The 25229-nt window shown below is 34.5% G+C and overlaps 2 protein-coding genes and 1 non-coding gene across 3 annotated transcripts; 1 reads left to right on the forward strand and 2 right to left on the reverse strand.

The window, feature by feature from the left end:
- The first annotated feature begins 16356 nt into the window (after positions 1-16356).
- On the forward strand, positions 16357-18881 carry LOC115719562 (uncharacterized). The gene is made up of 2 exons (XM_030648656.2): positions 16357-17124; positions 18497-18881. Exons 1-2 carry the CDS (start codon positions 16908-16910, stop codon positions 18805-18807), a joined length of 528 nt encoding a protein of 175 aa, XP_030504516.1. The 5' UTR covers positions 16357-16907; the 3' UTR covers positions 18808-18881.
- Positions 18882-19165: 284 nt separating this feature from the next.
- LOC115719561 (phosphoglycerate mutase-like protein AT74) lies at positions 19166-20781 on the reverse strand. Its single transcript, XM_030648655.2, has 2 exons — positions 20132-20781; positions 19166-19778 (listed from the first exon to the last, which is right to left on the reverse strand). The coding sequence occupies exons 1-2, from the start codon at positions 20583-20585 to the stop codon at positions 19366-19368; spliced, it is 867 nt and encodes a 288-aa protein (XP_030504515.1). The 5' UTR covers positions 20586-20781; the 3' UTR covers positions 19166-19365.
- Positions 20782-21774: 993 nt separating this feature from the next.
- TRNAA-CGC (transfer RNA alanine (anticodon CGC)) lies at positions 21775-21847 on the reverse strand. The gene has a single exon. It is a non-coding gene; the product is annotated as a tRNA-Ala (tRNA).
- Positions 21848-25229: the final 3382 nt, after the last annotated feature.

Raw genomic sequence — 25229 nt, forward strand, 5'->3', positions numbered from 1 at the left:
GTTTTTTCTCAAGTTTTGCTTAGTTTCAAGAGGTGATTTGTTAGGTTAGTGGCTGTTAGGTTTAGAAATGATTTGGGTTTAGTTGTTATGCTCTATATTGATTGATTTAAGGTTCTAGCTGCTGGTTTTGATGCTTGATAATGATTCTAAGCAAGCTTGAGTTTTGAAACTCAAGCTTTGAGCTTTAATGGCATAATTTGATTTGTTGGTTTGTTCTGTGATTTATTGGTTGGAAATGGATGTTTATGCATTGTATAGGTATACTGGAGAGTTTGGTAAGGTTTGGGATTGAATTGAATTAAGGGGGATGATTTTTGGGTTCCCAGCAGCAGAACCGGAATTCCGGTTCTGGGAGACCAGTACCAACCGGTCGACCGGTTGGTGACCCAGAACCGGATTGCCGGTTGGGAACCGGTCTGCCTGTTGGGGGAATTTCCAGAACCCTAGTTTTGGCCAATTTTGAGATATTTAGGGTATTGCCATGAGGTTTATCGATAGGGAAACTTTTAGTTTCAAGTTTAAGTCCCGGAAAGTGATTTAGCGAGTCACTCATCTGTATTACTATTATTGTGATTAGGGCATCCATCTAGCACGTGAATTCCGTTCAGGTCGGCCAGCACACTTGAATTCGGAAAACAGGTAAGAACTGTGTATAATGTATGATGTGATTATCTGAATGTGTGTATATGTGTTTATATATGCATGCTTGAATTATGTTAAGCACTACCAACACTTGTATGAATAAGTTATAGAGTGCATTGGTATAGTGATTATTGTGATTGTGAGTACGATACAGTGATACCAACACAAGCATGGAAAAATGCTAAGATGTGTGGTACATCACTCAGTGTTACTCAGTGATCGGGGTAAACCCTACCAACACTCGTACAGTGAGGTACGATGTGTATGTGGTATAGTGGTTGTACCCTGGTATTGAACGTTCATACTCATCTGTTAAGCTCTGTGGATAGGTGTATGGGCGCCTATTTACAGGTCGAAAATTATATGGTATGTTATATGCATTTCTTACTGAGTCTGTTGACTCACAGTTTCTGCTTCCATGTGTAGGTAAAGGAAAGGCGAAGGCTGAACAAGAATGAACTTGAGCTCGGGTGAGATTGTACATGTCAAGCGGCGCGACCTGGAGTGTTCGGTCTCGGGACATCTGGGAGTTGTATTTTGAAAGTCGCTGTGCGACCTGAAAATTATGTATTTTGAAATGTAAAGTTTAAACAGTAAATTTTACAAAGTTTGAAATCGGGATCCCGGAATTTGTAAATATTATATTATATTATATTACAAAGTTTAATAATTAAAGCAAAAGTTTTAATTTAACACATTTTTTCGAGAAATTTCTTTGATTAGCAAAGATTGCACAATAATTGAAAAAGCACTGTAGCGTGCCTTAGCATTAGGGCGTTACATACTATGTTTGGAAAATGATTTTGATGAAATGAAATGTAATTTTCTGGATTTTTCTCCTTCTCACCCGACCCATGTCTCTCTCTTTCACTCAAACCCTCTTGAATTTTCAAAGCTTGGATTTTGGAAGGAAAAAGCTTGATTTTTGGTTTGATTGAAGCTTGAATTTGGAGGAAGATCATTGCTTTCGTTGTGTTGAGAATTAAGGTAGCTATCCATGATCTTAATCTTGTTTTAGCTGCTGAATTATTATGGGAAAAAGCATGAATTATGTGATGTTCTCTTGATATGCATGTGTTTGGATTTAAGGGTTTTCATGATATTATATCTTTGATCATGCTTGAAAGGTTGTCGTGGGTGATTTTAGGTTGTGATATTGTTATAAATTATGAGTTAGATTGATTCTTTAATTAATCTTAGCAGCTGTGAAATTGGTGTAGAGATTATCCTTGAACTCTAGCTCTTGTATGTGTGTTCATGGAGGAATTTTGCTCAAAGTGTTGAGCTTGTGTTTATCTTGCTTAAATCTGAATTTTTGATGTGTTTAATTGCTGGATTTTAATGCTTGATAATGTGTTTTAAATCGTTAGTGTTGGCTAGCTGCTGTAAGTGGTAAATTGAGAATTTGGTTGTGAAAAGCAAGCTTGAGTTCATGGAACTCAAGCTTGGTGTTGTAATGGAACTTTTTGATTAACAGATAGGTATATACGAAACATATAGTATTAACTACTTGAAAATATTCTCTTAATAAAATTCAAAATGTAATATGCACTAACAAACTAGACAAAAATTACAATTTTACTAGCATTGTATACTTATACTGCTAAAAAATTTATTGAATTATGTCATTTACAAACACAAAACTTTGAATTATATCATAACTAACCCTAAAATATGAACTTAGATATACTCACAAGTATGTTGTTTAACACCCTAAATATGAACTTTCTAAAATGATAATTAAACACATATAAAGTTAAGAAAACCTTATATTGGTAGCAGCAGAATAATGTCTCATTCCACTCAGATCTCTAACCCTTGTATCTTTTCTGTCGCAGAGTATTATCAAGATCTGAGCCCGAATGTCCTTCTCTTTGCGTGTGATCCTTCACAGTCTTCCAATCTATGATTGAGGTACCACTTGCTGTGTGTGAGCACTACTCTATCACTAGAGGGTTCGAAATTGTGAAGCGGAAAAGAGAGAGAGGTAGGGTCGGCTATAGAGAGAAAGTGGAAGGCTCAGTTTTTCTAAAAAGACAATCTTAAGAAAACTTGTTAAAAACTTGTTAATTTGACTGAGCCATCACTTTCTATTTATAGGCAACTACTAGGTTTAGGTTAGTAATTATTTGGCATTAAAATAATGTAAATATTAATTGGAAAAACTCACTCAAGTGGCCGGCCATAGGTGTTAATGGGCCTCACTTGGATTTTGCAGTATTCACAATTTTTATTTCTATTTTCTCAAAAACGCTAATTTTCTAATTCTAACCATTTAAATGCCAAAACTAATTATTTAATAACTAAAATAGATTATTAAATAATATTGTCATTTAATATAATTATTAATTAGACATATAGAGTCTCTTAATTAATAAATAAGCCTAGAATCTCTTTTCTTTACAATTTCACCCTTGCTTAGTGAAAATTCACAAATTAGACATAGTCTAACTTTAGAATTATAATTGATTAATAAATCAATTATTGAGTCTTACAAGAAGTATGGTCTCAGCTAGAATAGGGACCATGGATCTATATGCTGAGCTTCCAATAAGTGAACCGAATTTACTATGCAAATCCCTACTTATTAATTCCTTGTTGAATCCACTCTTAGAACTTGGAATTGCACTCTCAAACTTATATAGAGCATTCTATATGTTTCACGATATAGATATGCTATCTCATTTAACCATTGTTATAATCTTAATGTGATCAAAGATCCTCTATATAGATGTTTTACATCGAGATGGGATAAATTTACCGTGTTCACCCCTCAATGTATTTGGCCCCTTAAAACACTTAGCTACCTGTAAATGATATTTTAGTGATCTAAGAATAAGTCACTGAAACAAGAGCTCATCCATTTACTTCTATTTAGGTAAGCTCGAAGGGAATCATCACTTGACTTCTATACACCAGTAGAAGCTATAGATTCCATATTTATGTTCAGCGCTCCCACTCAATCATACTATCATGTTCCCAAAATATACATATCACCCTGACCCAAAAGTAGGCTTAACTAATAAATCAAAGAACATGAATAGCACTTCTGAGTTGAGCCTAAGCATATCAGGATTTAGATTCTTTTAATCTAAGATCAACTACTGATATTGACTTGGAAAGATACAACGGTATGTTTATAATATCTTAACTAAGTTCAATATCGGTCCAGTCCAATGTATACTCCATACATTCGAAACCGGTATACTTTACCAATGTCGTGGAAAGAACATAACACTTACTCCAAGTGTAAGTACACATCATCGCTGATTATCACATCAGTGTAAATCCAAAACACTGATGAAACAGGGACTTAGTCTTTTGAATCATATAATCACAATCACATTCCACTGTGTTGACAATACTGTAATTATGAATAAATATATGTTCTGGACTTAACAGATTGTGATATATTAAACATATTAAACCATAAGCATGAAAAATTCATGCAAACATAAATCACTTCAAAATTCTTACATTGATAACTAATCAGATTGTAAAGGGTTTTATTTAGGGCACAAAACCCAACACCAATAAAGTAGCTGCTAACTGTTTTGGAGTCTAATTTATTTTCATGTGGCCTATAAGGCCTTGCCTCAGCTGGACATCCCCAAATGTGGAAATGCTTTAGACTAGGCTTTCGACCTGTCCAAAGCTCATAAGGTGTTTTTACAACTGCTTTACTTGGTACTCTATTCAGAATGTAAGCTGCTGTCTTTAATGCTTCTCCCCAGAGGGACTCAGGTAAGGTAGAATGAGCAATCATGCTCCTTACCATATCCTTAAGAGTCCTATTTCGTCTCTCAGCAACACCATTCATGCTAGGTGATCCTCACATGGTGTACTGTGGGACAATACCACATTCCTCTAGGAATTTAGTAAATGGTTCTGGACGTTGTTCACTTGAGCCATCATATTTACCATAGTACTCACCACCACGATCAGATTTGACATTCTTAATCCTTTTGTTGAGTTGATTCTCAACTTCAGCTTTGTAAGCTTTGAACACGTCCACAGACTGAGATTTTTCATGAATGAGATATAGGTACCCATAACGTGAGTAATCGTCTATGAATGATATGAAATATTGTTGACCATTCCAAGATGCCGTAGGGAATGGCCCACAAATATCTGTGTGAATCAATTCTAAGACTTCTGAATCTCTATTGGCACCTAATCTCTTAGTTTTGGTCTGTTTTCCCTTGATACAATCTACGCAGACATTGAAATCTGTGAAGTCAAGAGACTCTAAAATGTCATCAGACACAAGACGCTCAATTCTACCTCTTGAGATATGACCTAAGCATTTATGCCATAATGATGCTGAATTTTCTTTATTTAATTTGCGTTTAGTACCTCGTGATTCCACATGCAAGGTTTCATTATAGGATGCAATTGTTTCTAACAAATAAAGATTGTCATAAGTATTCAAATAACCAGTTCCAATAATATTTGAATTTAAAGACAAAGTAAACTGATTGTTTCCAAATGAACAAGATAATATCTAAATTTGTCCAACAAAGAAACAGAAACTAAATTTCGTCTAAAAGACGGCACAACAAAAGTGTCTTTCAAATCTAAATAAAAACCAGTTCCTAATAACAATCTGAAATGCCCAATTGCTTCCACTTCCATCGATTGTCCATCGCCCACAAAGATGTATCTTTCACCATCACTTGGCTTTCGGTAGCTCAGGCAACCCTGCATAGAAACACTAATGTGAGTAGTAGCACCTGAATCTATCCACCAAGTGTTTCTAGGTACTGAAGCTAAATTAACCTCAGAACAGACCAAAGCAAGATTAATACCTTTCTTTACACGCCATGCGTGATATTTGGCACAATCTTTCTTCACATGTCCAGGTTGGTTACAAAAGAAACAACCCTTAGAATCCTCTTGTTGTTTCTTTTGAACTGGACCCTTAGCAGCTTCATTCTCAAATTTCTTTTTCTTGCCCTTATCCTTAGGGGTAGTTTCAATTTTGTCTTTTTTCAACCTTTCTTCCTCTTGCACACAATGGGAAATGAGCTCGTGAGAGTCCATTTCTCATTTTGACAGTTGTAACTAATTTTAAATTGGTTAAACTGTGGAGGAAGCGTTAACAAAACCATGAGTACAAGTACATCATCCGAAAGCTCAATCTTAAGTGTCCTTAATCTTGAGACAATATGATGCATTTCCATAATGTACTCCCTTACATTTTCTTGACCCTTATACTTCATGTTCATTAAAGAACCAAGAAGTGTTGTCATTTCAACCTTATCGTTTTTAGCAAAACGCTCCTCAATTTGTTCAAGGAAATTCTTAGTCATAATAACCCCTTCGGATTCGGTGCCCCAAAAGGCTTCTGGAATCCTGTGCTTCATAATCATTAGACTCATGCGATTTAAACGATCCCACCTCTTAAATTCCCTTTTATCATCATGGGAACTTTCCTTAGTGAGAGGTGCAGGTTGTTCATTCCTTAGTGCATGGTCTAAATCCATACATCCCAGAACTATAAGTAGGTTCTTTTTCCAATCCTTGAAATTAGTCCCATTAAGCATATGAATAGAATTAATATTAGCAGATATTGAGGCAGCAGAAGATGAACTAGCTGAATATAGAACAAATAAAACCAGCTCACATTAATATGCATAATTAAACAATAAATTCAAAAATTGGTTAATCCCATCTCAAGATACCAAACACACATTAATATCAAGTCTTTGGACAGTAATATTAACTGTAAGCGGTACTCTTGGTGTAGCAATCAAACATTGACAATAAAACTGTGTCAAACAATAGATTAATCTTTGGACTAATGTATTGTTCACACAAAATACCTTATAATTGTCACATATTTATTGCCACAGGTATGTTTGAAATTTAGCGAAATATTCACTTTCTTTTGGGCTAGTCAATACATGCATCAATTACAAACATACAACCATCCTAATATTTAAATAAATTAATCTACACAAAAGAGGTCACTTGGAAACATATTATTTCAATTAGTTTACTTAAAATATTAGTCATAAACAAACACCAAAATTTAAATTTTATTATTTCCAAAATTTCATAAAACTGTCTAATTATATATATTATCTTAAGAGACATACAACAGTATATATATTTAAAATCAATACAAAATTTCATTTATTATCATTCAAATATTAACCAAAATAAAAGAATCTACTATATACTGAAGCCACGTGTTAGAGAAGTGGACTCGGCCCAAGATGGGGGCCCAATAACATTGGACTTGGAAGTTGTGGGAAAAGAGGCTATCAAAGGAATACAAGAGGCAGCCCAAGACTTTAGCCCAGGAGAAGAAGGGGTACTGGAAGATACCAGCACGGGAACAATGGCTCCAGCAGAAAACTCAGCTAAAGGAGAAAGAGCGCGTGGACAGAGGAAGCGCGTAAGACCCAGTTGGTTGAAGGAGTTTGTTAGGATGGAGAGGAGCTGAATCAAGCCTCACACATTTCCATTTTTCTGTTGTAATTTCGGTTGTTTTTCTCTTGCTAAATAATTTGTTGAATGGGATGGTATAAATCCATGACTGTAACCAATGGCAATTTTTATGCTAAGTAATTCAAAGCTGAAAGGCAATTCGGAGTTGGGCACTGACTCGAAGAGTGCGTATTGTATCATTGGTGCTTTCATTGTTGTACTCACGATGAAGAACGAAGAGATTGCTGGATTATTGCAAGCATTGGAGTTGAACTTCAAGCAACATTCAGAGGATCAATTACAGAAGTTCTCGGCCCTATTGGAGCAGCACGTAGCTAAGACTGAGGAGAGGTTCACACAGATGCCGTAGGCCAGTTCGGGGAATTTAGAGACTCGTTCGAACTCTGAAAGCGAGTTGGGTCGCTCAAGCACGAGGAGATCGGAGGTGCCAACGGAGAATCGGGAAGCGAATGCTCTGCTCAAGACGTACGCGTTAAGGTACCCAGGTTTGATGGTGAAAATGTAGATGACTGGATTTACAAAATCAATAAGTTTTTTGATCTGCATAAGGTAGATGATGAAATGAGGCTTGCCATGGTTGCGTTTCACTTGGAGGGGGCACCTTCAACTTGGTTCCAATGGATGGAAAAAGGGGGCGCACTCACGGACTGGTCATCCTTCCTCCGAGCCCTGCAGCAACGTTTTGGAACATCAATTTATGATGATCCTTTGGGAAGGATTTCGAAGCTGACTCAATCGGGTAGAGTTTCAGAGTATCGTGCCGAATTTGAGGCTCTTATGCCAAGAATCACTGGTGTTTCAGAGGCTATGTTTCTGAATTTTTTTGTGTGGGGATTGAAGATGGACATTCGGCGGGAACTACTCCTGGCTAAACCCGTTGATTTGAGCGATGCTATGGCAAAGGCTCAATTATTTGAGGACAGGAATGATGATTTTGGGGGTCGTCGTAAGATGGAAGTACAACGATCGAACTGGTACAACAAACCCGCAGGGCCAAGTATAAACACTCCGACTAGTTCAATAGTTCCGTTTAAGGCTGGAACAACTCCAAAACAATCGAAAGCAGCGGGTGTTGTTGGAATTTATTTTACCAGAAACTTAGATCTACTCACAAGTATGTTGATTTAACAACCTAAATATGAACTTCTAAAAAGATGGAAAATTAAACACATAAAAGTATCAGAAATATTACATTGGGTGCAGTGGAATATATGTCTCCTCCCACTCAGATCTCTAACCCTTGATTCCTTTCTGTCGCAGAGTATAATCAAGATCTGAGCCCGATAGTCCTTCTTTGTTGTTTCTGAATTCTACACAACCTTCCTCACTATGATTGAGGTATTACTTGATGTGTGTGGGCACTACTCTATCACTCATAGATTTCGAAACAGAGAAGGTAGAGAGAGAGAGGGTGGCGGCTCAGAGAGAGTTTTGTGTGAGAAAATTCTGTCAGAATGTTGTGTCTCAAAAACTGAAGCCTTTACCTTCTATTTATAGAAGACCACCTACGGCTATGGTTGAATTAATTGACATTTAAAAATTGAAAAAAACAATGTGAAAAGAGAAGCATAGTGGCCAGCCTAGGCATTGTGGAAACAAGGCTTGCCACTTTTCCAACTTTCCTTTTCCTACATTGCTAGTTTCCTGTTTTGTCAAAAACTGCCAATTCCTTTGTTCAACCACATAAATGTCAAATCTAATTATTTAATAATTAAAATTAATTATCAAATAATATATTGTCATTTATTTATTAATAATAAAACTAATTAAAGTTTCCTAATTAATAAATATGACCTTCAAAATCTCTATTTACTATTTCGCCTTTAATAAGTGATAAATTCTCAATTAGACATAGTCTAACTTGAGAATTATAATTGATTAATTAAAATCAATTAAATGAGTCTTACAAGTAATATTATCTCAACTAGTGGGGGGACCATGGGTCTATATATCCGAGCTTCCAATAAGCAGATCAAGAATTTACTACTTAAATTCACTGACTTATTAATTCTTCGTTAAATCCACGCATAGAACTTAGAATTGCACTCTCAGTATATAGAATGCTCTATATGTTCCACCATATAGACACATCATTAGCTATCCATTGTTATAATCCTAATGTGATCAATGATCCTCTATATGGATGATTTACATTGTAAAGGGACTTAATTACCATAACACCCTATAATGTATTTTATCCTTAAAACACTTAACCCTGTATAAATGATATTTCAGCTAAGTGAAATGAGTACTCCACCATTTATCTCGTTTGGTTAAGCTCGAAGGAAATCATCCTTTGCTTACTATTCGCCAGATAGAAGCTATAGATTCCATATTTATGTTAGCGCTCCCACTCAATTGCACTACCGTGTTCCCAAAATGTACGTATCACCCTGACCCAAAAGTAGGCTTAACTAAGAAATCAAAGAACACGAATAACACTCTTGAGATTGAGCCTAATCATATCAGGATTTAGATCATTTGATCTAGGATCAACTTAGTGATATTGAATTGAATAGATATTACGGTAAGTTTTATAAATCTATTTTAAAGTTCAATATCGGTCCATTCCAATGCATACTCCATGCATCCAACCTGAGCTTTACTTTAACCAATGTTCTGGAAAGAACATAGCATTTCTCCAAATGCAAGTAAACTCTGTTGTAGATTGTCATATCAGTAAAACCCAGTGTTCTGATAAATCTAGGAATCCTTTATTCACATAGTCATGTTTACTTTCCACTGTGTTGACAACACAATAAACATGATCAGGTATGTGAAAGGGGTTTGGATGAATTTATAAATAGACAAACAATTGACAAAGTGAACCAGAACATACACAAATGAATGAAAAATACTTCTGTTACATTATTGATATTGAATAATCTGGATTACATTGAAATAGAGTTTTATTTAGGACATAAAATCCAACAGGTGTTTCGCCTTTGCCGATCAAGAAACTGTCGCCAACGGAGCTCAAAGAACGGTGAGATAAGGGCCTTTGTTTTACTTGCGATGAGAAGTTTAGTTTTGGTCATAAATGCAAAAATAGGATGCTGATTTTATGTGCTTCGGGAGATGAGGAGCAAATTGCAGTGGAGGATACTATGAACAATGAATTAGAGGAGACTACAGAGGACGAGGTTAGTCTGAATTCCTTATCTAATCCTTTGAACCCTCGAATATTTCGAATCTCGACTCTACATGGTACGGAGACTTTGGAGGTATTAATTGATACGGGTAGTAACAATAATTTATACAAGAATCATTGGCGACACAATTGGGATTGCCATCGGAAGAGACTAAACGTTTTAAGGTGTATATGGGCAGTGGCCATTATCTGTTGTGTTCAAAAATATGTAGAGGAGTTGAATTGATGTTGCAAGGGCATCGGTTTATTGTGGATTTGTGTGTCCTACCTATTTGCGGGTTGGATGTTGTGCTTGGGATGCAGTGGTTACAAACCTTAGGTCCTTGTATTCATGACCATAAGGCTCTAACTATGGAATTCACATGGGAGGGTAACGTTGTGAAGTTAGCAGGTTCGAAGGAGGTGGAGGCGCATCAAATGTCTTTCTCTAAGCTGCACACTATGATTTTAGAGGGAGACGTGCGAGATTGCTTTCGAATTTGCACAGCCATTTTAGACAACAAGGAGAGTACCGAAGCATTCTGTGAGGTTCAGAGCAATCTTCCCAGCAAGGGATTGGCATTACTGGCTGAGTTTCGCGATGTATTCGATGAACCAAAACAGCTACCCTCTCGGCGAGCCATGGACCATAGAATTTTTCTACAACCAGGAACATCTCCCATTAATGTAAGACCGTATAGATACCCTTATTTCCAAAAGGATATCATTGAGCAGTTGATTCAAGAAATGAAGGCATGTGGGTTTATTCGATCAAGCACTAGTCCTTATTCATCACCGGTCTTGTTAGTGAAGAAAAAGGACGGGACATGGCGATTTTGTGTGGACTATAGGGCTCTCAACGGCATTACCATCAAGGACCGCTTCCCTATCCCAACAATAGACGAATTGCTAGATGAATAGGGCAACGCTCGAGTTTTTTCGAAGCTGGACCTTCGAGCGAGTTACCATCAAATTAGAATGGATCCGAGGGACATTCACAAGACGGCTTTTTCGGACCCATGATGGTCACTACGAGTTTGTAGTCATGCCATTTGGGTTAACCAATGCTCCCTCCACATTTCACGAAGCAATGAATCATGTCTTTCGGCCATTTTTACGGCGTTTTGTCACTGTTTTTTTTTGACGACATTCTGGTATACAACCGGTCGAGTGAGGAGCATTTACACCATCTACAATCGGTACTTCAGTTACTGCGAGACCATAGTTTTTATGCAAAACTCAGCAAATGCCAGTTCTTCCAAGACACCATTGAGTATCTCGGCCACATTGTAACACCACAGGGAGTTCGAGCAGATCCTACCAAAACTGAAGCTATGGTCAATTGGCCAGTCCCAACAACACTAAAACAACTTCGAAGATTCTTGGGGTTGACGGGGTATTATCGCCGATTTGTAGCTCGATACGCAACCATCGCTGCACCGCTGACTTCATTACTTCGGAAGGACAATTTTCAATGGAATTCTGAGGCAGCAGAGGCGTTTCAGCAACTAAAAATGGCCATGATTACTACACTAGTCCTTCATTTGCCAGATTTTTCCAAACCATTTGTCATAGAAACTGATGCTTCTAATGTGGGAATTTGTGGTGTTTTGATGCAGGAAGGCCACCCACTAGCCTTTTTCAGCAAGAAGTTGGGCCCGAAATTCATAAATGCTTCTACTTACAGCAAAGAGATGCGATCAATAATTGAAGCGGTCACGAAATGGCGACAATATTTACTTGGCAGACACTTCGTTATTCGGACAGACCACAGAAGCTTGAAAGAGTTACTCACTCAGGTGATTCAAACTCTGGAGCAGCAACAATTCTTGCATAAATTAATGGGCTATAAATTCTCCATCGAATACAAGTCGGGTCGACACAATGCTGCGGCAGATGCGCTTTCAAGACAACCAACTGAACGGTAGTCGACGATACTTCTAGCACTCAGCACTGGCTCTTTCAATTTCTTGGACGAGTTGAGGCAAGAAAACTTGACCTGTCCCGACTTACGACAGTTACACAATGAGTTGCAACAAGGAAAGGGTGATACATCGCTGTATTCGGTTCGTGATGGGCTTCTCTATTATCGAAATCGCCTCCTTATCAGTAAGCATTCCAATCTCAGATCTCAGTTGTTATCGGAATTTCACTCTTCGCGTATTGGAGGTCACGCAGGGGTTGAAAGGACATTCATGAGGATATGAGCAAGTTTTTTCTGGCCGAGGATGCGTAAGGAAGTCAAGAACTTTGTCCAAGCCTGCCCAACATGTCAAACTGTGAAATATTCCACTAAAGCTCCTTATGGTTTGCTCCAACCACTACCAATGCCTGAAAGAGTTTGGGAGGACTTGTCGATGGATTTCATCATGGGATTACCAAAGTCGAATGGTGCTACTAACATTTTGGTTGTTGTGGATAGATTCACTAAATATGCCCATTTTGGTGCACTTCCAAACCACTATTCAGCGACTAAAGTTGCCGAATTGTTTACAAATATGGTGATTAAATTGCATGGGCTGCCCAGAACCATTGTGTCGGATCGGGATCCAATATTCACAAGTGCCTTTTGGAAGAAGTTGTTTGAGTTAATGGGTACTTCACTTCATATGAGCTCTTCTTATCATCCTCAAACGGATGGCCAAAGTGAAGTCACAAATCGATACTTGGAGCAATATTTACGGGCTTTTTCAGCGGACAATCCAAAGCAGTGGGCAAACTTTTTATTATGGGCGGAATATCATTATAATACTAGCCACCACTCAGTCATCGGGATGACACCATTTCAAGCCGTTTATGGACGAATTCCGCCAACAATTCTAGCCTACACTCGGGGGGGCACTACAATACAAGTAGTTGAAGATGATTTGCTTACTCGAGATGACATTCTATAGCACTTGAAGACTCATTTGCAGCAAGCCAGGAATACAATGCAGCAGCAAGCTGATAAAAAGCAGAGAGACATTGAGTTTCAATTAGGCGATTTGGTCCTCGTTAAGTTGCAGCCATACAGACAGACCACGGTGGCTAAGCGATAAAATGCCAAGCTGTGTCGACGCTTCTTTGGACCCTTTGCCGTCTCGGCCAGATAGGACAAGTTGCCTATAAGCTGGCTCTTCCTCCAGGCAGCCGCATTCATCCCACGTTTCATGTATCGTTGTTAAAACCATATCATGGAAACACTCTAGCAGCATGTTATCCTTTACCCGAGCTCACGGTGGCCAACAAACCGGTAATGTTGCCTAGTGCGATCTTGGCGACAAGAATCATTCAAAGTCGCACCGGTCCGCTCAAACAAGTTTTAGTCCAATGGACTATGAGTCCTCTAGAAGACTCTACACGGGAGAATTTCGATTCGTTTTGCAATATTTATGGGTTGCACAACCTTGAGGACAAGGTTATTTTTGAGGAGGCGGGTATTGTTAGAGAAGTGGACTCGGCCCAAGATGGGGGCCCAATAACATTGGACTTGGAAGTTGTGGGAAAGAGGCTATCAAAGGAATACAAGAGGCAGCCCAAGACTTTAGCCCAGGAGAAGAAGGGGTACTGGAAATTACCAGCACGGGAACAATGGCTCCAGCAGAAACCTCAGCTGAAGGAGAAAGAGCGCGTTGACAGAGGAAGCGCGTAAGACCCAATTGGTTGAAGGAGTTTGTTAGGATGGAGAGGAGCTGAATAAAGCCTCACACATTTCCATTTTTCTGTTGTAATTTCAGTTGTTTTTCTCTTGCTAAAAAAATTTGTTGAATGGGATGGTATAAATCTATGACTGTAACCAATGGCAATTTTTATGTTAAGTAATTCAAAGCTGAAAGGCAATTTGAAGTTAGGTATTGACTCGAAGAGTGCGTATTGTATCACCACGAGTAAAACAAAGAAACTGATATATATGTAATCAGAATATGCACTAAAACCGAAACCACAAGTAAAAAATTATTTTTATCTTATATGTATGTATATATGTTCTGATTGATTGTAATCAGAAGCATATATATATACAATTTATATACTCACATCAAATTCTGAAGCCACATCATAAAATCATGGTTTGACTTTTGAAAGTAAGTAAAACATAAGATAAAAAAAAACGATATACACTTATACGTATCCTCGTAATCGAAAGAAACAAAATTAATATCAACCACATAAATAGTATCAAACCCATCAAATTATATATTGTATAAATTAATCCGAACAATATATAAATCTGTATAATAAACCAAAATATTCATGACAGAGACAGAATATTTATCATCAAGTTCAATAAATCATAATATTTAAAAAACCCTAATTTTCAAAATCCCCAAATTTTATAAACTAAATCATTCAATCAATTTAGCAAAAGGTGACTCTGATACTACTTGTTAGGATTTATAAAACACTTAAGAAATATACATATCACAGATGTAAACATATTCTAAAAGTACTTTAATATAGAAAACCCTAAATCATAAATCTATAGCCTTTGCTAAATTAAAGAAGAAGATAATAAAAGATGAGCGGAAGCACTAACCTGAAACCATTGTTGGAGATTGCAGAGAAGGTTTTGATCTTCCAAGAATAAAGTATTTTCTCTTATGGGAAGGAGAGAATACATTGGGGACCACTACCTATTTATAGAGTCATCTTAGAATAATTCTTGGGTATTTATAATTTGGCCCCTCAACAAATTATAAATTAACTTATGGTATCTACACATTATTTCCATGACAATTTAATACCTTTTTGATACACATAACATAATTGGTCACTTAATTTTGTATCACACTTTATAATAGCATATACATTATACATATGTGCCCACATAGGATTTTTAATCCAACATGCTATGTTGTAGCATCAATGCTATTCATTATTTTTTTAATAAAAAATTGAAGCTAAAAAATTATTGTAGTTAAAAATTAAGATATATATTAAATACTAAAGGAGTGCTAGAGAAACTCTTTTTTGCACTCTGTTACATTCTCTTCTTAATTGAGTGATTTGTAACTTTCTAAAGTATGTTTAAGTATAGTTACAATCATACATTTTTTACTTTTCATTAATAATTAAAATGTCTTATCTAATTTACTTGTTTATTTTTTTAATTATTTTATTAATTTCTCAATTTTTTTACTAAATAATATGTACTACTATGTATCTTTTTTTAATTTCTTTTTATAATGAATATGCAATATTTTATGTTATTAAAAATAAAAAATACTAATTGTTTTTTTTTTCAACAAATTTTAGTAGGTTTTTTTTTCCATATTGTATCATTTTTAAATTATTTGATTTCATTTTTTTTTTATATATATATATATAAAGAAACAATGAAGACAAAAAATAAACTAATATAATTATGCCTAGTCAATAGTATATGTTAGATCGATTTACTTTTGTTTTATTTTTTTTTTAAGTAAAAAAAAAAATCTTTTCATGAATAGGCAAAAAAAAAAAAACTAATTGATTCCACATATATATACATATCTGATTAGAGAGAAATTTGAAAACAATTTAAGGGAATGTAAAAAAAAACAAAAAATACAAATTTAAAAAAAAAATAATACGAAGCAAAAAAAAAAAAGAAAATAAAATAATAAAAAAAAAGTTGGTGCAAAATTTATAAAAAGAAATATTTTTCCATTTTTTAAAAAGCTAATAGCCAATATTTATTATAAAAGAAATTAAAAGAATGATTCATTGTGGTACATATTATCTATTAAAAAAACAAAATATAAAAAATATATATAATTTAATTAAGTTTTTTTATTGTCTGAAAAATAAACAAACAAGTAAATAGAATCACACATTTTAATTACCAGTAAAAATAAATAAATTAATTATTAGTTTTAAAAAATAAAAAAAGGTAAATAAGATGTCTCATTTTAATTATTATTAATAAAAATTAAATGGGGGCATACTTATAATTATTTTTAAACATAATTTGGAAAGTTACACATGTCATTCAATTAAGAAGTATAAAAGAGAGTTTCCATAGCACTTCTCTAAATAATAATGTATGAGATTATAATTATAACATTTTTAAAAAGTACTATACATTGGAGTATTTTTAGAAGTAAATGTGCCAAAAATAATGTGAAAAAAAGATGAAATAAAATATTATATTTTTAGATGATGTATAAATTTTTAGGATTAGAAATGGTCTAAACACACCATTATTTATTTTTTGAAATAAAACACAACATTATTTAGTATGAAACAACAGAATGATTACTTTGGAACCAAAATAATATAAAACCAACACAATGATTATAAACACACAGCAAAAGTCGTCTACTTCAGTCTCACTACTGCCGACTAAACCCATATAAGTCTCTTTTCTAATACTTTTTCAGGTTCATATTTATCTTTACAGAAAAAACCATTAGCTCTCTTTCACATCCATAAAAGATCCTTCCATCTCAAGTAAAAAAGACCTCCATTGATTCCCTCTTTCTCATATTTCTCACCGAATATTTATGACAACTGTTCAATTCTCTTGTTATAATTACACACGCAGTTCTAGAAAAGTATTAAAGTGAAAGCTTAAATGGATGACGATGACCCACCCAAATCTCGAATAACCTCTACTAATCAAGGGTCTTTTTCTTTTTTATTTGAGTTTCGCCCATATAAACCCAAAGTGGGTTGGTTTTGTCCTTTCTTCTGTTTTGGGTAACAAACAAAGAACAAGAAAATGGCTCATTCAGCAGACAAAGGAAGAGTTAGCAGTCGTTCAGTTTTGAGGGCAATCTTGTTCTTATTTGGTGTTTGTTTGGTTGGGTACAGTATAAGGCCACTATGGTATTTGCGCTTGAAGGAGAAGGCAACAGCTCCAGGTTCAGGTTCATCATGCCCACAATGTCAATGTCATTGCTCCTCCTCCTCAAACGGTTTATTTCCCCTACCTTCAGGTCAGACCCACTTTTCATTGGCTGCACCTACATACCACTAAAAATACTTTTTATTGCTTTGTGAAACAGACAAAAGTATTGAGTTATGTTCAGATATTCTTGTTCTGTTTTTTCCCTTTTCGAGTGGGAAGTTTTCGTAACAAGAACAGATAAGTATTAGTGTACAGTACACAAAAATACACTTGCTGCATATTCAATGTTTTTCAAAGTTAAATCAACATCAACCAATAATGAGTGAACACATAGACATTGTTTTACTAATAATCTTTTGTTATTTCTATAGGTGCTCTTATTAGAATGGAATTTTGATTTTCTATACTTAAAAAATTAAAAAAATTTATTATTAAATTAAAACTTTTTAAATTAAAAAAATTATGACATTTTTTTTAAAACCTCAAAAATAACCCCTTCACAATTCAAACCCATTCTCTCTCTTTCCCTCAAACTCTCTCTGCATTATCTTTCTCTTTCTATCTAGCATCCCACAACCGCCCACCCTCACCACCACCTCCGACCTCCGACCACCCGCACCAACACCCTCGACCCAACCCTCCTCTCTCGGACCACCCAAACGTCGCACCCCCTCAGCCCCAATCTCTCTTCCTCTCTCTGAAATCGCAAAAAAAAAAAAAATATACAAGTCCGACCATCGGACCTGTATATTATTATTATTTATTTATTTATTTTTTTTTTTGCGATTTCAGAGAGAGAAGAGAGATTGGGGTCCGATGGTCGGACCATGGGGTCCGATTGGTCGGACCCCATCGGACCTGGGGGGAATTTTTTTTTTTTTTTCTGCGATTTCAGAGAGAGGAAGAGAGAGTGGGACTGAGGGGGTGCGACTTTTGGGTGGTCCGAGAGAGTGGGGCTGAGTCGAGGGTGTTGGTGCGGGTGGTAGGAGGTGGTGGTGAGGGTCGGAGGTCGGAGTTGGTGGTGAGGGTGGGATGCTAGATAGAGAGAGAGAGATGATGCAGAGAGAGTTTGAGGGAAAGAGAGAGAATGAGTTTGAATTGTGAAGGGGTTATTTTTAGGGTTTTGAAAAAAAATTCATAGTTTTTTTTAGTTTAAAAGGTTTTGGTTTAATAATCAAATTTTTTAATTTTTTAAGTATATAAAATCAATAATAATTTTTTTTTTTTTTATAACTTGTGGAAGACATTTTTATTTTGTTTTCTTGCCAGTTGACTTGCAGATTAGATAATATGTTATTAGTGTGAGCTTCTTAAAAATCTTCTGATACTTATAACCTCTAATGAATATTTCAATTTAAAATATTTCCAATCAAATGTTGAATGTCAACTTCAACCCAAAACGATCAAAATTTAAGGCAATGTACTTCAATGTAACGTTCTTGATTTTACTGTACACACAGACTGTGCGAAAGATGACCCAGAGCTGAATGAGGAATTAAGAAAGGATATAATAACTTTGACCCTTGAAGAGCTAGAATTGCATAAATCTGTAGCCAATGAAACCTTGGAACACACCAAGGTACTGGTTTCGGATGCTAGAAGAGCCTCTTCACACTACCAGAAAGAAGCAGAAAAGTGCAACGCAGGAGTAGAAATTTGTGAGGAAGCAAGGGAGAGGGCTGAATCACAACTTATAGTAGAGCGTAACCTTTCAACATTGTGGGAGGAACGATCTCGTAAGCTTGGGTGGAAAGATAGCAGAAGATTATAGTTAATGTTTTCCTTGCAAATACCAACTTCAGCTGCAATTGTAGCTTATATAATGAATGATTTTTGTTTACCAAATTTTCTATCTCAGTTTGACATTCTCAAATTGATCTAGAAGAAGCTTGGTTGTTGAATTTGGTTTAGACTTTAGTAGTTATAATTTAGTATAAGGGCAACATATTCGAGAAGAAACTTGATTTTTCAGAGTTTGGTTTCTTGATTCAATCTTAGAAATCGAGGGACCACTCTCATAGGTATGGTTTCTTGACTTTATTTTTAGAAGTAAAGGGACCACCCTGAATAAAGAGACATTTGAAGATATAACTTGTTAATACAAACCGAAGCAAAATGATCTTCTATACACACAAGCAAAGAATGTTTATTTAAATTTCTCTGTTGAGGCAATCTGAACTTGGGGTTTCCCAATAAGCAATTTAAAAATGAATCACTATAAACATTTGAAGTTACTATGCACAACAATCAAATACAGATCACAATTGAAAAGAATATCAATCTAAAGTTCATACCAGAAACAAAGAATTCTATTGGGTTTCAAACTGTTCTAATCAGATTTTTCAATGTCTTCATCGTCTGCACTGTCATCGGTGTCAGCTAGACTATTGAAGAAACCATCAAGGTACCAAGAACACTTTTCATTCCAATCACCTCTATTGGCAGTAGCTCGCCATTTTTGGTCAGCTATCATTTCAGGAGAGAGACCCCATTCTTGGAGCTCTTCCTCTGTATGGTGGATTGCTAGGCTGTATTCTCCACCACTTCCCAATTGCATTACTCGGAAATCACAATTTCCAAAATTGTTCAGTTGCTCAAATTGCTCCACTGTCCATTTGAACCACTTCATGAAGAAGACTCGTGATGTTAAGCCATGAGACACGATTATAAGGTTCAGCTCATGTGAAGGGTCAAGGTGAAGCCTATTCATGTCTATGTCCCTCCACAGAGATTCAAGAAAACCTGAAAATTTACGTTCAAATGGTTAGTAGACACATACAAAACTTCAAAAATCAGCAATTGGGATTTCATTCATCTTCTTAGAATTTGCTTTCACAGCAGTAATTCTATAGCATAATCTCAAATAACAGATGAAGCCAAGCATTATCTAACAGACCAAAATTTTAATGCTTATGCCAGATCTATGTTTCTTTCTCTCATATGTCTAGCCTCTAATTCTCTATGCATTAATGCTTTCAATGAATATCTCCAATTGGGTACCCCAAAATGACAAACCCAAAATAGAAAACAGGCAACATATAAACTCAAAACCAAAGAAAAACAACCCAAAACAGAAAAAGAGAAAGAAAGATTACCGGCAACGCGGTCGAAGACGTCAGCAGCAGATTCGCCTTCAGGAAATCGATAGAAGAATCTACCGAACTTTTCCCTAGTCTGCTTAATGGCCTTCATTCGCTCCTCCACCTGAAAGTTCCCGAAATCCTGTTCTCTTATCCGACACTCTTCGCGAACACCTATGATGCGTTTCTTCGAGAACGACCGGCCAACCTCTCGGAGCGTGGAGCGAGTGCGCTCATAAGGGGAGACGTAGAAGTAGACGCGCCAGTTGGGGCAGTCGGGGCTGGTTTGGGACACAACATCTTTGAGGTGGGCTCCAGCGGTTCGGGCCTGAGCCAGTCCCTGTTGGGTCAGGTGGATTTTGTAATCAGGGGTGGTGGTGTATGCAGCATCGTCAAGGTTGCCTTGAGATTCGCCATGGCGCATCAAGATTATCCGTTTTGGTAGAATGGTCTTTTGGTGAGGCGACATTTTGTTTCCTTTCTTCTGGGTTTCCTCAGTAGGACTTAGATCTCTCTTTCAATGAAAAATGTAAAGAAATGGACAATCTTTGTTTACCTCAATATATAGGCTTACTTTAGTTACCTACTTTTTTTTAGTGTCTTCAACTGTTTGTTTATACCATACTAATTTGAAAATGATATCCATGATTTGACTTTTTTATCATTATATATATATAAACCAGTGCATGGATAACTTCAGATTTATGAGGTATATTTTTAGGGAAATGCTAAAAGATATAAGTATGTTTTTATGTATTAATAATGTTATTTGTACAATTAAATTATCAGTTTTATATAAATTAATATAATAATTCTAAAACAATAATTTTAATAGTATTAAAATCTTTATATTTTTAATATGTATAATATTAGTCTTTGCGTGAGCGTAAGGTGTACTCAACTCAATTCCTTTGACAGTGGATAACAGATCAATGTAGCAATTGTTGTTGTGGATGCTTAGCTAGCTTTGGGGTTTTTTTTTTTTTTTTTTTTTTTTTTTTCTTCACTTTTTTAGATCTTTATCGTTGTAGAAGAAGTAATTGTACAGTGACAGTGGTAGTAATCATTATAAGATAAAAAAATTGGCTGAAAATTTTTGCCCACAAAGCAAGAAAAGTTTTATTATTTTAGAGGTTGACCAATTACAATTATATGGGTGTAATGGGCACATCATATAGAATCATAGATAATCATTTTAATAAAAGAAATGAAGTTTTCTCTTTTCCCATTAAATGGGTCGGTCTAACATGGTTTACGTTAAACAAATGCTTAACATGATATAATTACAAAAAAGACGGAATTTTTAAAAGAACAAAAAACAGAAAGATGGTGGCTTAATAATTGTCGTTTGGATTCTGGAATACATCCAGATGTATCTGAAATGAGATGCTAATTTTGCTTTCAATTATGGATTAGCCACTACTCCTTTACACGTCTACTGCTAATCATAATAATAATAATAAGATCTTTGTTTCTTTACTTTTAAATTGAAATGAGGGCTTGATTGAGTTGAGAACCTTCCAACCCTTCAAAGATGGAATTTTTCTAATTAAGAAAGGGCTTGATTGATTTGAAGTTGAACCTTCCTTTCCTTCAAAGATGTGATTTTTCTGGCGTGTTTGACAGAAAGTTAATTTAGAAAAATAAAATTAACAAAATGGAGATGCGGGGAATCGAACCCCGTGCCTCTCGCATGCGAAGCGAGCGCTCTACCATATGAGCTACATCCCCTTGCTGCTTAAGCAATTAATCAAGTACTTTATATCACTTTTTGTATGATGAAATGCCACGTCAGTAAAGATCTTGTGGGTCCCATCTTCAGTCAGAGAACAAATAGACATTGAAATGAAAATTCTACAATGTACCCCTTAAAATAGATATATTGATGCATCCCTATCTATTTTAGCATCCGAAATAATTTTTTAATCAAATTTTTTCTCATGGTCATGTACGTTATATTTATTTAAGACATCCTGCAGAATTTTAAGAAATTCGGAAAAGTTTAACACACCGAAAACTACGTTCAAACAGTGTGTTGCACGCGTGACTATTTTTATTTTATACACGTGTAAAATAGACTGTTTGAACATTATTTTCTATATTGTAAACTAGGGAATAGATCCGCGCTTCGCGCGGTTTTAATAAATTTTTAAATATTTTTTTTTTAATTATGAATCAAAATTGAAGTTCAATACTTTTTATATAATTTTTCAATATGAATCGAATGATAAATTTTATGATGAAAAATAATCCTTTTTTTCTTTTTAATATTTGGTCATTAGCACAAAGATACATCATAATACAATAAATATAAATTCATATAGGAATAATTTAGAGAGTATCAATTTCTTCAATGACAATAGGTGCTATATATATATATTGAATTCAATATTAACTTATTATTTTACATACATAAATCAAAGTGTAATAATAATAATAATAATAATAATAATAATAATAATAATAATAATAGTTTCATGTATGGTTTGCATAATATTAGAATTCTATACCTTTTAAGAATGAGAGATAAAATATGAATATAAATAATTACAATAGAATTTTTTTTTTCTTTTAAATGTGAAAATTAAAAAAGTAATATTATTTTTTAAATTATTTGTCATTATTTAAAAAAAATTAAAAATATTTGAAATATTAAATTCTTATACATAATTATTCTTGAATTGTATGGAAAAACCACAATTTTAATTATAATAATTTAAATGTTTAAATACATAGGTCTTTTAAATAATTTTACATTTCAGTATGATGAGCTTGATTGGAGCTCTGTATTCCTCAAGCCTCATTTTTTAAATAATCTCATATATATATATATATATATAAATATTTATACTAGCAAAAAGCAACGTGCGAGGCACGTATAGTAAATTTTATGCTAGTTTTTTCTATGTTATTTGAAAGTGATACGATTAAAAATTAAAGAAAAAATATTATTAGTTATTAGGTGAGATTATTATTATGTGTATGTAAATATTATAGTTTATAATGTTGTCAATTAAAAGTGAATATCGAATGCATTATATTAGTATTTAAGAAGGCTTAATGATTTAAATATGTTCTTAAGTTAATCCAAAAATAAACTAAAAATTGATGTTCCAATAATTAAAGAAATATTACTTAAATGGGGGTAAGATAAAAAGAAAATTAAAAATCAATCTCTAAATTGTTGATAATTGAAGATAGCATTAGTCTTAAAATTGTAGATAAGAAAACTAATGATAGTCATTGGTGGATTTCAATCTTCATTTTCTTTGATAGAGACAATAGTATAATTTTTGTATTTTGCACTTTTCATTCTAGAATATAGAATACGGATTGATTCGAAGGATATTCATAAGTTGAGTTGTAACAGATGGATCCAATCTGCATTTTGAATCATTAAGTCGGTGCTCCAATTCATTCTCGGTGTCATAAAAATATAGTTGCAGATTAGAGGGATGTCCATCAGATGGTAGTAAATTATTGATTGTGTGATAGATTTGCCCTTGGCTTCTGAAAGTATATATTCCTTTATTCCTTCGACACATTGATTTGTCGTAAGTAACTCCCATTGATGTAAAAGCAAATTTATTGTTGTAAGTTCGAATGTATGTTCGAAAATGTGTAGATTCTTCGCTACTGGAAGTAAACAATTCATAAAGTTCATTCGGCACATCGTTTGTTGCAAGATAAATCCTGTTGTTTCATGAATGAAACGCTTCGCTTTGCAATGTTTGCATCGAGGGACGGATGGTAGAGAAAATGCTTTAGATGGCACCTCTTTTAGCAATTGACGAAATCGAGGTGAGGAATGAAGATGTAGACCTTTTTTATTGTAAAATAATAATTATGTATCAAATTCCAACTCACATAACATATTGATTTTAATTATAAATTTAAAGTGTCCCTTACCGCTACGAGGTCTTGTTACTCTTTTATTGTAGGTTGATCCCCCAGCAAATTCATTTGGGTTCTGATTATATATATTAATATTTATCAAAAACAACATCCAAAATAATCATAGGGAGTTTCATCACGTGAATGAAGTAGCTGAGTTTTGAAAAAAAAATATGGGACAAATGCAAACCTGATTGAAATTGACATTGCTCGAAGATGATGAATTTACAAATAAATTAGTTTCACAATCGACATTGGTAGAAACATTATCTCCACAAGAACATTCATCTTCATTTATGGTAGTGTGAGTGAAGTCATTTCCCAGTCTTTTTGTTTGTTGTTGACTTGACGTTGCCGTATTCTCGGCAATATATGTGTGAAGATCAATAAGACTGGGATTACTACTTACACTAATGTTATTGATCTTAAATGCTTTTTGTCTAGCATATCTCTCTCTTTGTTTTTTACATATTGCTTTCTTTTTTCGATTGGTAAATCTTTATATGGAATTCGCTTTGAAGGTTCTCTGTCACGATCTTGTAAAATTAAATTATAAACATTAATTTCATATGTATTAGTTTCTCTTAAACAAAATACATTTTTAAGTTTTAGGTATTTTGTGTATGACATCTTACCATGTGTCATTATGCTAATGCAGAAAATGTTGTAAGAATCCAATCTACACAAGTGAGAAAAGATGGTGTAATAAAGTAATTGCAGACATTAAATTTAAATAATAATAATTCATAAAATCCATACTTACATGAAACGGTTAGATAAAAAAAAAAAAAAAAACTCTATATGACTAAATATAGTATAGAGTTTTATTTTTGACAATATTCATTATTTTTGCAATAGAAACGAAAACGAAATATGAGAGATGCATGATGAAGATATATTCTTCTTAAAAGAAACAAATGAAGAAGCGATGAATATTAACATTAAAATTTCATATTTATCTTTATTAAAAAAAAAATTATGATATTAAAGTGATGAATATTAACATTACTTGGGAGAATAAGCAGAGAGAAAAATTTGGAGAAAAAAAGAAGCAGTGTAACGGCCAACAAAAAAAATTAGAGGGTATATGATTCTGTTATATATATTGGAATGAAAAAAGACAGAGAAGAGATGAAATATAAATAGGTTTTGGGTTGATGACATATATTATTATTCTCAGCTAGCTATGATATAAATAAGAATAAGAATGTCCAAATTA

Source organism: Cannabis sativa, chromosome 2 (genome assembly GCF_029168945.1).
Source record: "Cannabis sativa cultivar Pink pepper isolate KNU-18-1 chromosome 2, ASM2916894v1, whole genome shotgun sequence".
Taxonomy (NCBI): domain Eukaryota; kingdom Viridiplantae; phylum Streptophyta; class Magnoliopsida; order Rosales; family Cannabaceae; genus Cannabis; species Cannabis sativa.

Excerpts from the sequence above, each read along its gene's own strand:
- LOC115719562 (XM_030648656.2), top strand. The coding sequence starts at position 16,908 with ATGGCTCATTCAGCAGACAAAGGAAGAGTTAGCAGTCGTTCAGTTTTG. Across the intron at positions 17,125-18,496 it reads TTTATTTCCCCTACCTTCAG|ACTGTGCGAAAGATGACCCA; the intron begins GTCAGACCCACT and ends CTGTACACACAG.
- LOC115719561 (XM_030648655.2), bottom strand. The coding sequence starts at position 20,585 with ATGTCGCCTCACCAAAAGACCATTCTACCAAAACGGATAATCTTGATG. Across the intron at positions 19,779-20,131 it reads CGTCTTCGACCGCGTTGCCG|GTTTTCTTGAATCTCTGTGG; the intron begins GTAATCTTTCTT and ends GTAAATTTTCAG.